Source organism: Ursus americanus, chromosome 33 (assembly GCF_024610735.1).
Source record: "Ursus americanus isolate L20-20 chromosome 33, mUrsAme1.1.p, whole genome shotgun sequence".
Classification (NCBI taxonomy): Eukaryota; Metazoa; Chordata; class Mammalia; order Carnivora; family Ursidae; genus Ursus; species Ursus americanus.
Window position 1 is genome coordinate 2,168,471 of NC_142159.1, and position 11,718 is coordinate 2,180,188.

Sequence of the window (11,718 nt, forward strand, 5' to 3'; positions counted from 1 at the left end):
GAACTTCTCTGTCCCAGGGTGCAGCTGGAGGTGAGGGGGTGGTTACTTCTGTTTTTGCCACTCAAGAGTTGTGAAACCAAGCCCTTTGAAGGTCAAGGCCCTGTTGGGGGTCCTCTCTCCACTCCTTGTTTCCAGAGAACAACTTGGTTCCCACCGATAGGGCCAAGACAGCAGATTCAAAAGCACCCCCTCCTCCAGGCTTGATTAAGTCCTCTTTTACAAACTCGGTCAAAGTGTGACCCCGGGGGGGTAAGCTGGAAGGTGGGGCGGGAGGGGGAGAGACACGAAGAGGCCATGAGGACTCTTGGTCCCCCAATGGACCTTGGTCGGCTGGGTCCTGTACCCCTTGCTTGAGATCGAATGCAGCAGTCTCCCGCTGGCTGCGGTGGGAAGGGGTGGAGGCAGGGGGAGAGGACGGCGAAAGCTAGGAGGGGACGGGGGCGGGGTTCTGGCCGCCCGGGAAGGTTGGGAGAGCCAGGTTAGACAGAGCCGGCCGAGGGGGCCTGGAGCGGGCTCCAGCCCAAAGAGGAGGGGTGGGCGGGGTCTGGCCCCCGGCCTCTGAGATGCGGGGCCGGGGCTGGGTCCGCACCCCGCGGGCAGGGGCGGCCGGGGGCGGGGTCCGGGCGGGGCGGGCCCCGCGCGCACTTCCTCGGGGAGGGGTTGGGGCCGCGCTCCCACTCGCCCACACAGTCCGTGTGCAGCCGGCACCGTCGCCGGCAGCTCGCTCGGCCCCAGCTCTGCTCGGCCCGCAGGTACGAGCCGCCGAGGGACGCGCGGCCCGCCTTCCCCGCTCCCGCCGCCCGCTTCGAGGTGAGCTCCCCGCCGAACCTGGCTCCGAATCCCAGCTCCCGGCCCGCCGCCCCCTGCTCCCCACTCGGGTCCGGCCGTGATGACCGGGGGGGGGGGGCGCTGGGAGTGGGCGGCGCGGGGGCGCTGAGCCCCGGAGGGCGCCCCCCTGATCGTACCGATCCCGGCCGCCCGGCGGGGCGGGGGCTGCTCCGAGACTTGGGCGGGGGAGGGGGCCAAGTTTGAACGGAGAAGCCAAAGTCGAGCGAGGGACCGGGAGGGTTCGAGAAACTGAGGCTCCCAGAAAGCCCGGTGGAGCGAGACCAAGACTGGGACACGAGCGACAGGTTTAGACAGGAGGCTGCAGGGATACCCGAGGAAGGGAGACTTGGCCGTAGAGTCACCGAGAGGCAGACGCGAGGCAGGAGGACCGACCCAGGTTTTGTGGAGTGAAGCATTTGAAGGAGAAGCATACATTGACCCCAGTGAACACGTTGTAGCGCCCTTCCCGGGGCTTTGCAGGGTCCTGGGCAAGTGAGGGGCCCTGAAGCCTAAGCTTCGTTAGCCTCGTGATAGATCAGCTTCTGTGAGGCCTATAGACCCGTCCAGAAACTGGAGACAGAGACACTCAGGGACCCCTTGGAGACACTCAGATACCAAGATTTGGGTGTACAGAGGTAGAAATCCGCAGACGGGGGCCGTTGGGAGATAACCAGCCAGAGATACACGAAAAACATAAAGACAGCTGAAGTGTGCAGGGACACAGACACGCTGAGTGGGGCAGAGCTGGCTCTGATGGAGGCACACTGACAGCTTCCCAGACAGACCCGGAGAGACTCAGGCTCGAAAGACTGGGAAGCAAGGATGTGGGGAAACAGAAACTCTGGGCCAGCCGGGCCCCTGTGAGGCAGAGGACCTGAGACCAAGATCAAAAAGGAGCCCCAGGCATATACCAAGACAGCCCCAACTTATTTTTAAACTCAAATCTTGGACGCACTGCTTCAGCCCTGGGGGACCTGGGGTGAATGAACTGTTCCTCTCCTGTCCCCAAGGCAGCTGCTGGATCCTGCTTCCCACCCCCCTTCCCCTAAACTGCTCTGACTCCCAGGCCCCATGGGGGGGAGGGAAGGGGAGAAGGGAGAGTTTGGGGTTGGTGTTTGATAGCAGGAGGTGGGGGGTGGGGGGGTTAGGTTTCTCCCCTTAAATCTCCTGTCAATTCCTGGGAGCTGGGGGAAGGGTCTGATCTGATCCTGACTCACAGCTGTGGGGCCTGGCCAGGGTCCTCCTGGACAGTGCAGGGTGGAGGGGGGCAAAGGAGTTGAGCGGTTGGCATGGGTAGTTGGAAAGGCTTCTGGGTGTCTTCCAATAGCAGGGTTAGCAGCTGGGGGAGAAGAGTGAGGTTCCTGTGCTAGGGATATCACCAAGTATCTCCCGTACCCCTGCTGTTAAATGTTGACCATCCCCTTTACCACCGCTGCAGCATTTTTAAAGAGAAAAACAGGAAAGGGCTCCAGGCTGGGAAGCAGGGAACCTGGCCTCTCTGAGACCTGAGTGACCTTGGGCCTGACTTGTCCCTGGTTTCTGTTCTCAACTGTAAGATGGGACTGATACCCTTTCCTGCCTGCCTATGTGAGATCTGGTGAAATGGTGGATGGGATGGCACTTCATGAGGGACAAAGCGGCACGCAGGTGTGTACGCCTGTGCACCTGTGTGAGGGGTCTCACTGGGATCAGGCTGGCCCCACTGATCTCCTCAGCCAGCCCCAGCGCCTGGGCATCTTCACTTCCCCCAGCAGAAGTCGGTGGGAGGGGGGTGTCCCTCTTTGTTCTATCCCTGGGTCTAGCCTAAGAATGTCCAGGTCAAAACCCAGGCCAGCTCCCTGACCCAGGCCTGGCTCCGAAACTTGTCTGACCCCTGTGTGAGTGAGGGGCTAATAATAAAAACGCCGATGGCTACCATTTACTGACTCCTCACTTTCTGCCACGTGCTTTCCAAGCACCAGCCTTTCAGCCTGACAACAACCCCAGGAGTAGGAGGTAGGCTTAGATAAGAAAACAGGCCCAGGGACCTTAAGTGACTTGCCCAAGATCACCCAGCTAGTAAGGGAAGAAGTCAGGATTCAGACCCACATGCCACATTCGGACCTCTATACTCCACATGCCCCAGCCATTTACCCAGCCATTCCGAGCTCTGGGAGGTTCACTGGGATGTGCCAGATATATGTGTCTGGGTCAGGTGTAGGGGTGTGTGTGTGTGTGTGTGTGTTTGTGTGTTTGTGTTGAGAGCCCTCTGGCAGACTGAACAGTCTCCCCTGCACCTCCCCCCGCCCTGACCCCACCAGCCATGAAGGAATATAAGACTGGCTCTCTTTAGTCCCTTAGCCCTGCCAGGGAGAGTGGGAGGGAGGTGGGGAGGAAGGGGGATGGGCAGGGACAGGTGGGCCTTGATAGTGCCCTTCACTCTGTCCTCATTAGAGCCCAGCTGGACAGACTAGGCAACTGGGGGATTCTGGGAAGGAAATAGAAGCCATGCCCATACCCTATTTGGGGCTCCCCTGTCTCAGAGTGGTGACTGCCTCCCAGGGGATGGCCCCAGGGCTAGCCTGGGCCTGGGAAGGTGATGGCTGCTGTGGGCCAAGCCAGGAAGGAAGGAAAAGACTCGGGCACTCCCGGACAGACCATGGCCATGTGCTCCACCTGTGTGGCCCCCTGCTGCCCAGTGGCTAACAGCCCAGGCAACCCTCAGATGTTGGGCCAGAGGAAACCTAGGCCTGACTGGTGGGGAGCGGACCAAGAAAGAGGGCTACCCTTTACCCTACAGCACAGCCCTGCCCCAGAATCACCTCTCTGAAGACCCCAGCTCCCGGAGGCCTCATGGCCTGGCCTGGGGTACGAACTTTGTATCTCCCCCGTTGTACAGAAGGGCAGCTTTGAGTTCACAAACCACCCCTTCAAGAGCCAGGCCCTCCAGGCTTGGGGCGTTTGCTGGCGCCTGGAGTCTGAACTCCAAGCCAGAGCAACGCTTCTTGGCCAGAATTTCCCACTGGGGGTGGCTGAGAAAAGGAGCACTTTTCCTTCAACTCGAGCCTGGGCAGGCTCTGGGGACTGCCAGTCACTGGGGGGTGTGTGTGGGGGGGTAGTGGGTTGGTGGGTTCCTTTGTCCTTTCCGGGCTCCTCTGCAGCTGTGAGAACATCCCCTTCCTATGAGTCCTGGTGATTCCTCTCCACCCAGCCTGGGATCCCAGCCCTTAGAGAGCAGGCTTCATGATGGAGGACGTGGGGGGTGGGGAGCTCTGAATCTGGGGCTAGAGACTGGAGTCAGGGGCAGCAGAAGGGACTGGGAACCCCACTTCCCTGCCCCCCCACTCCCCATGCTCCTGTTCCAGAGGCAGCTGTGTGGATGACCTCATCCCGCAAACATGCTTTGTTCCTGAGAAAATGGAAAGTGTCTGAGGTTTGGTGGGGGCTGGGTGTCTACAGCAGCAGCTCTCAGGGCTCCCCCTTGCCTGACTCCCCACCCAAGAGGGGGCCTGATTGGGGAGAAAATGTCTTCTGTGGCTCCCTCTCTCTCACCCTCCACTCCCCCTACCCCAAACCCTCAGAAACCGGAAAAAGCTGGGGAGAGGCTGTTTCTCCAAGAGGCAGGGGGAGGGAAATAATGACCCAGGGGATTGGAAAGATCTGCCAGGAGTGATGCCTGGTTGGAGATGGCAGGGGCATGCTGCGTAATCCCTGTCTTTAGTTCCCCTCTCCCTCCCCAGGCTTCTCGGTTCCCTTTTCTCTCCCGTTGCTGGCCAAACCTGACATCTGGCCATCTGTGCTGCGACAGCTGTTGCAGATGTGCAGGCCAAGGCTGCCCAGGCTGGTGTGACCAGAGACCCAGCAGGGGCTGCAGGGGGCTGAGGGCAGAGGGTCCAGCTGGGGAAGCTTGGCTGTGTCCCGCTTGCAGGATTTCCTTCCTGCTTAAACCTAGCCTGAGCCTCTGAAGTCCTTGCTTGAGCTGATTCTCCCGGACGGAGGGAGGCCCGAGGTGACTTCCACCTCCACCATTCATGGCCCAACATCCCTCTAACATTCCACTGGCTCTTTGACCGGGAGAGGGCGGGCACAGCCCATTCACACCCCTAAGCTCCTCACTCCGGAGCTTTTTCCATATCCCTAGGGTCCCTTCCTGGGAGTCAGGAGAGGGTGGGAGTGCTGTTCATTTGGGATAGAGAAAGGGGTGGCTCCCTGCCCCTGCTCTTGTCCCCTTGGGGACAGTAGGGACAGTGGAAGCTAAACTCAGGCTGGGGCAGGAAATGAGTCACTGACCCAGGAAAAGCCCCCTCCCCCCAGATCTGCCAGGGCCCAGATAAGAAAACAACTTCTGCTTCCTGATTTTTTCCTGACCCCTTCTCTCCCCTGCCGCACACGTCATTAAATACAGAAATAAACATGCAGGACTCCTGGGTTTCCAGAAGCACCCCTGTCCTCATCGCCTTCTGTTCAAACCTGGCATTTCTTAGGCCTGGTCTCTTGCTCTTTTTTTTTTTTTTTTTTTTTTTTTGACGCAAAGGGCTTTTGCAAGGGGCTAAGCCACAGCCCCTTCGGGTGACCCGTGCCCCACTTTTTGTGCCTGGCAGGGCTCACTCACAGCCACCATGAGCGAGGCCTTTGACTGTGCAAAATGTAGCGAGTCCCTGTATGGCCGCAAATACATCCAGACGGACGATGGCCCCTACTGTGTGCCCTGCTACGACAGCACCTTCGCCAACACGTGTGCCGAGTGCCAGCAGCTCATCGGGCACGACTCCAGGGTAAGGACTGGACCAGACCGGGCAAGGAGTGGGTGGAGGCTGGCAGAGGGGCAGAGGTGCCAGCGCCCCTGCCATGCTCCCTGCAGGAGCTGTTCTATGAAGACCGCCACTTCCACGAGGGCTGCTTCCGCTGCTGCCGCTGCCAGCGCTCCCTGGCCGACGAGCCCTTCACCTGCCAGGACAGTGAGCTGCTCTGCAATGACTGTTACTGCAGTGCCTTCTCGTCGCAGTGCTCCGCCTGCGGGGAGACCGTCATGCCCGGTACGTCCCCAGGGGCCTGCCATGCGCATGCCGCCCAATGCCTGGCCATTGCACAGGCTTCGTGCATGGACGAGGGACTGGCACGTGTACGGTACATCCAGGGAGGCTTAGTATTGTAAAGACCTGCACGCATGGCCTCTTTCTGGAAATCGAGCGCATATGGGATTGGTCCTGCCTGTATGCTCCTGGGAGATTAGCACGCACGGGGACTGGCACGCCCAGGTATACACATGACAGCTTAGCACGTGCTGGAACAGACATGCTTGGTATGTTCCTGGGGGTTGAGCGTGTGCCGGACCTGGTATACACCTGTGGGCTTACCATGTGTGGGCAGACTGACAAGCTTGAGACACACCTGGGCGCTCAGCTTGTATGAACTCCCGCATGTGTGGTACATATAGGAGCAAGGAGGCCGATGAGACCGTCATGCTTGGTGCATCGGGGCTTGGTGTGTGTAGAGATGGACAAACAGGGCCTAACATGTATGGTGACCTGCGTGCCTCCTAGATATCTGAGGGCTGAGGACATGCAGAGAATGACGTGATTAGGAGACACCACGGCTTCACGTGTACTGAATCCATCACATCCAGGGCATTAGACCTTTGTGTGGGCAGAGACTTGCTTGCCCAGGACACGTGGGGTCTTTGTAGGTGCGCTAAAACCATCATGTCTGGTGTATTAGGGCTTCTCGGGTACTGAGTCGTCATGCCTGTGACATGGAGACCTGGTGTATGCTGACACAGTCATATCTGACACACGTGGGGACTTCACATATGCCAGACCCCTGCATCTAGATTATGGGGACCTAGCATGTGCCCAGCCATGTGCATAGCATGTGCGGTGTTGGGGGGGGAGGGTCGCATGTGCCATATAGGTGGCGAGAGTCCTGCTGCATGTGCGTGAATGCCACCCTGCTTAGGCTCAGGGAACAGCGGGGACTCTCCACAGGGGGTAGCAGAGGGTGGCACTCAGGAGCTTGGGACACAGCCTCTGAGTGGGACCCCTGTTCCCCACAGGGTCCCGGAAGCTGGAATACGGAGGCCAGACGTGGCATGAGCACTGCTTCCTGTGCAGCGGCTGTGAGCAGCCGCTGGGCTCCCGTTCCTTTGTGCCCGACAAGGGCGCTCACTACTGCGTGCCCTGCTATGAGAACAAGTTCGCTCCTCGCTGCGCCCGCTGCAGCAAGGTGGGGGCTGGGCCAGTGGGGTGGGGGGTGAGCAAGGCTCCGTCCCGGGGTGGGGATCACCACTCTCCCCTGCTGACAGATGGCTGCCCCCACAGACGCTGACACAAGGTGGCGTGACATACCGCGACCAGCCCTGGCATCGAGAATGCCTGGTCTGCACAGGGTGCCAGACGCCCCTGGCAGGGCAGCAGTTCACCTCCCGGGATGATGATCCCTACTGTGTGGCCTGTTTTGGAGAACTCTTTGCACCCAAGTGCAGCAGCTGCAAGCGCCCCATCACAGGTGGGACAAGGGTCAAAGAAGAGTGTGGGTAGGGTGCAGGCGAGGGAATGGGATCTGGTATGGGGCGAGGCTGAGGGGACAGACCGCGCTCCAGATGTCAGAGCTAACCTCCAGCCTCCCTCCAGGACTCGGTGGAGGCAAGTACGTGTCCTTTGAAGACCGCCATTGGCACCACAGCTGCTTCTCCTGCGCCCGCTGCTCCACCTCCCTGGTGGGCCAAGGCTTTGTGCCCGACGGAGACCAAGTACTGTGCCAGGGCTGCAGCCAGGGAGGGCCCTGAGCCAGGACTCCTGGGCCCAGGGCCTCCCAAACCAGGGCTCCAGGACTAAGGCTCCTTTTCCACACCACCTTTGGGACCCAGCCCCTCCCCAAATTGGGGCTCCTCCTGGGCTCCAGGATTCAGCTTCCCTGCTCCAACATCCCCCAACCGGTACTCCCTGACCCAGGGCCCCCAGACCTGGACCCTTATGGAGCCTCCATGATTCAAATCCCTTTTGCAAGCCTGGATTCCAGAATTCAGCCGTCTCCCCACAGTCTGGTTCCCAGACCAAGCCCTCTTCCCAAATCAGGGCTCTAGACCCAACCCTGCAAACCTGGACTCTGGGACCCAGGCCCCCTTCAATCTAGACTTCTTTCCAGAGACTTTAGGTCTTCTGTGGGTGCCTGAGGAGAGTCCTCAAAAGTGGACTCTCCTCAGGCTTGATCCTCCCCACCCCCATCCCACCCTATCTCCAGGGCTGGGGCTCTCTGGGCAGCAAATCGGGGGATCACTGTTTAAGGGGATCCTAGAGCACGAGGTTTTGCCAGTCCATGTCTGTCGAGTGTTTTCTCATTTCATTTGAGCTCCATTTTGCCCAGAGATGGGCAGAGGGGTGGGATTGGTTCATTTTCCCCCCTTCCCGATTCTGCAATAAAGCAGTGTGAGGAATCGAAGGCCTCTTTGTGTTTGTCTGGGGGTGGGGGTGGCGAGGGTGGTGGGGGAAGGAAGGTTCCCTCGCGGACCGGGAGACTCAGGCTCTTCCAGACCTCCTCCGTGCAGGGCAAAGGAGGAAGCTGCTGGGCCACGGGGCGGGAAATCTCCGGAGAACTGGGATCCCTGCCGCTGCTACCGTCCCTCTCAGGCTTAGCCAGCCTCCCCGCTGCTGGCGAAGGGCTTTTTCCTCCGGGTGGGGGAGGGAGGGGTTTGGGGGAGGTCTCGGACGGGAGTGGAATTGGCAGTGGGTTCCCCCGTACAGTACAAACCTACCCCCTCTTTCCAAATCCCGCAGAGCACCCGGTACGGATTCCCAGTCTGGGCCCAGACCCCCAGCCCCCTTCCCCCTCTTCCCGAGGATTAGCGGAGGCGGCCCGGGATCCGCTCGCGGCCGCACGTTTTTTGCCAAAAAAGGCAAGGATGCAGCTGCACGCGCCGCGGGAACATCTGGATCCGATTCCCGGCATGAATGGGTCACGGCCCCGCCCCCCCCCCCCCCGTGATTCAGGGGCGGAGGCGGGAATGAGCGAGGGGGGTTGTCCCCCAAAGTGGGGAGATGGGGCGGAGCGCTGCTCCCCTCTCCCAGCGTCCGACTCCCGCTGCCCCTGCCCCGCCCTCGGTCCCCGACAGTCTGAGGCGCACCGGTGCGTACTCGCGGGCCGCGCGGCTTGGGGAGCTCCTGATCCCGCCCGCTGCCTCCTGGGGCGGGGATCCGCGCCAAGGTGCGGGTGGACCCAGGCGTCCCCTGGGGGAGGACCCTGGCGTCCCCTGGGGGAGGGGCCCTACGGTCCGGCGGACCCGCGTGATCATCTGTATCTCACACTAAATCCTCCTAGAAACCTTATGGGGCGGGCATTTTTCCATTTCACAGAGGTGGAGACTCCACTTGTCAGTTCCCCAAAATCACCTAGGTAATCACAGGTGGATCCCTTTCAGAATGCCTCTCGGGCTTGATTTGAACCCTAAACTTTCTGGGGCTGTGGTTGACATTTTCAACAAACCTTTACAAATACCAACCATGTGTGCTTATAATGAATAATTACATGTTTACATTTTTGTCTTTCTCCCACCAGCTTCTAGGAGAACTGGGCTCGCGCCTGCCTTGCTCACCCTACTATTCTCAGGTCCCGGCACTTACTACTTGTTCAATAAATACTTGTTGGGAAGAGTAGTCCAAGCGTAGAAAACAGCTGGTGCAAAGAACGGGAGGCCTGAAAAAAACATATGGCGCTTTGGGGAAGCAGCAAATAATTTCATTTGGAGGAAGTGCCAAGAGACTAAAATGGCAGGCAGAGCCCAGGTCACAAAAAATCAAATGCGGAGTTAAACAGACCTCACCCTGCAGGTAAAGCAGCCAGTGGAAATGTTTAAGCAGGGGCATAAGGTGATCACTCTGACTACAGCATGAAAAATGGATTGCAGGGGTAAGATGAGCAAGTTCTGTTGGAAGCTGGTGCACTGGTCGAGGAGAGAGATAAAGAGGCCAGTGGCATCAAGGGTGGAAAAGAGAGGACTTGGTGACTGGTTTGAGGGACTGGAGAAGGAGGTTTTAGGGGAAGGAAGGTGAATGCTTTTGCTTAAGTGGTCCACCCCCCTAAGAGGAAGAGATACACAGTTACCATGTCATTGATTTCAAGAGAAATGTTTTTCAGATTAACATCTTGGAAACCCAGATGCATTGTATAATAGAAGATGTGACATAGTTTAACAATTTTTTCTTTCTTTCTTAGTGGAACATAAAATAATGGAGTTAACATTTGATGGCATCTCATATTTGATGAAATAAGGTAGATCCCAAACCCTACCACACACACACTCGCGCACGCACACACACACGCACACACACGCACGCTCTCCAATCTTGAATGGAGATTTCCCACCTCTTTCTGATGGGGGGGGGGGGCCTCTGGTGAGTTTTGCCAGGGGTGCTCTCTCTAATGTTGAGATCTTGCTTAAATTTTTAGGTATAAATATAACCCTCACAACACCCCATGAGCAGGCAAGACAAGAGTCATTACCCCTGTGTTATTTTTCAAACTTCAAAAAACAAAAAGCAACGCATTCTTATTGTAGAAAAATTGGAGAGTTACAAAAAGTAAAGAGAATAGGTAAATCGCTAATAATTCCTTGACATATTTATAGCCTCCTGGTTCTTTTTGTTAAGCATGCATGCGCATATATGTATTTTCATTTTGAGTTTTAAGTTTATTTTTTAAAATGCAAAAGTAATATATGTCTATGTTAAGAAAAAACCTTTCATGATGGTTATACACAAAGAAAAGTTTCCCTCCTGCACCAGATCTTCCGGGGTATCTCCTCATGAGCAACCAATGTTTACTGTTACTTGGATATCCTCACGGAAATAATCTCTTTGTGCGTCTGTTTCTATACACATCATTACACATCTAAATCTTTTTCACTTTGTGTGGCCATCTTTCCATTGAGCTCATACAGATTTTTTTAACAGCTTTATTGAGGGATAAGTTACATACCATAAAATTCACCCACTTCGAGTGTACAATTCAATTACTTTGCGCAAACTTAATAGAGTTGTGGAACAACTATCACCACAATCCAATCTTAGAACATTTCTATCACCACCAAATTTGCTGTCATTTCCAATCTCATTTCCAGCCACAGACAACCACTCATCTACTTTCTGTCTCCATCGATTTCCCTTTCTGGACATTTCATCTCAATATACCCTATGTCATTTTTTGTGTACGGTTTCTTTTACTTAGCATGATGTTTTCATGGTTTGTCCGTATTGTAGCATTCCTTTATTGTTAAGTGATACCCCACTGTATGGATATCCTACATTTTGTTTAACCATTCATCAGTTAATGGGTGTTGGGGCTGAGACCAGTTTTGTTGATTATAAATAACACTGCTATGACCCTCTGAATATATAGACATGTGTTTTAATTTCTGTACCTAGAAACGTGCTTCATTCTTTTTTTATGGCTGTATAGCATTTCGCTGCTTGGATGTACCATTTATTTAACCAGTCCCCTTGCTTACAAACAATTGGGTTTTCTCCACATGTGCACTTTTTTTTTTTAAAGATTTTTATTTATTTCAGAGAGAGAGAGAGAGAGAATGCGCCCGCTAGCAGGCATGAGGGAGGGCAGAGGGAGAAGCCGACTCTCTGCTGAGCAGAGAACCTGATGCGGGGCTCTTGGGATCATAACCTGAGCCAAAGGAAGAGGCTTAACCGACAGAGCCACCCAGGCGCCCCTCCATGTGAATTTCTTTAAAAAAATTAAAAACACAAAAAAAAAGATTGCTTACAAGGACAACGAGGTCTAGAGGTCTAGAGAAGGGAAAAACGTTGACAGAAGTCACACTGAAAGCTAAGGACTCAAGGTCCAGTCACCCAACTCCCATACAGGTTCTTCAACTACTCCTCAGTCTTTAACGTCCCTGCCTGCCCC

General features: G+C 56.2%; 1 protein-coding gene across 1 annotated transcript; it reads left to right on the forward strand.

The window, feature by feature from the left end:
• Nucleotides 1-675: 675 nt before the first annotated feature.
• FHL3 (four and a half LIM domains 3) lies at nt 676-8,240 on the forward strand. The gene is made up of 6 exons (XM_045782534.2): nt 676-810; nt 5,409-5,582; nt 5,669-5,843; nt 6,860-7,029; nt 7,125-7,311; nt 7,437-8,240. The coding sequence occupies exons 2-6, from the start codon at nt 5,427-5,429 to the stop codon at nt 7,589-7,591; spliced, it is 843 nt and encodes a 280-aa protein (XP_045638490.1). The 5' UTR covers nt 676-810; nt 5,409-5,426; the 3' UTR covers nt 7,592-8,240.
• Nucleotides 8,241-11,718: the final 3,478 nt, after the last annotated feature.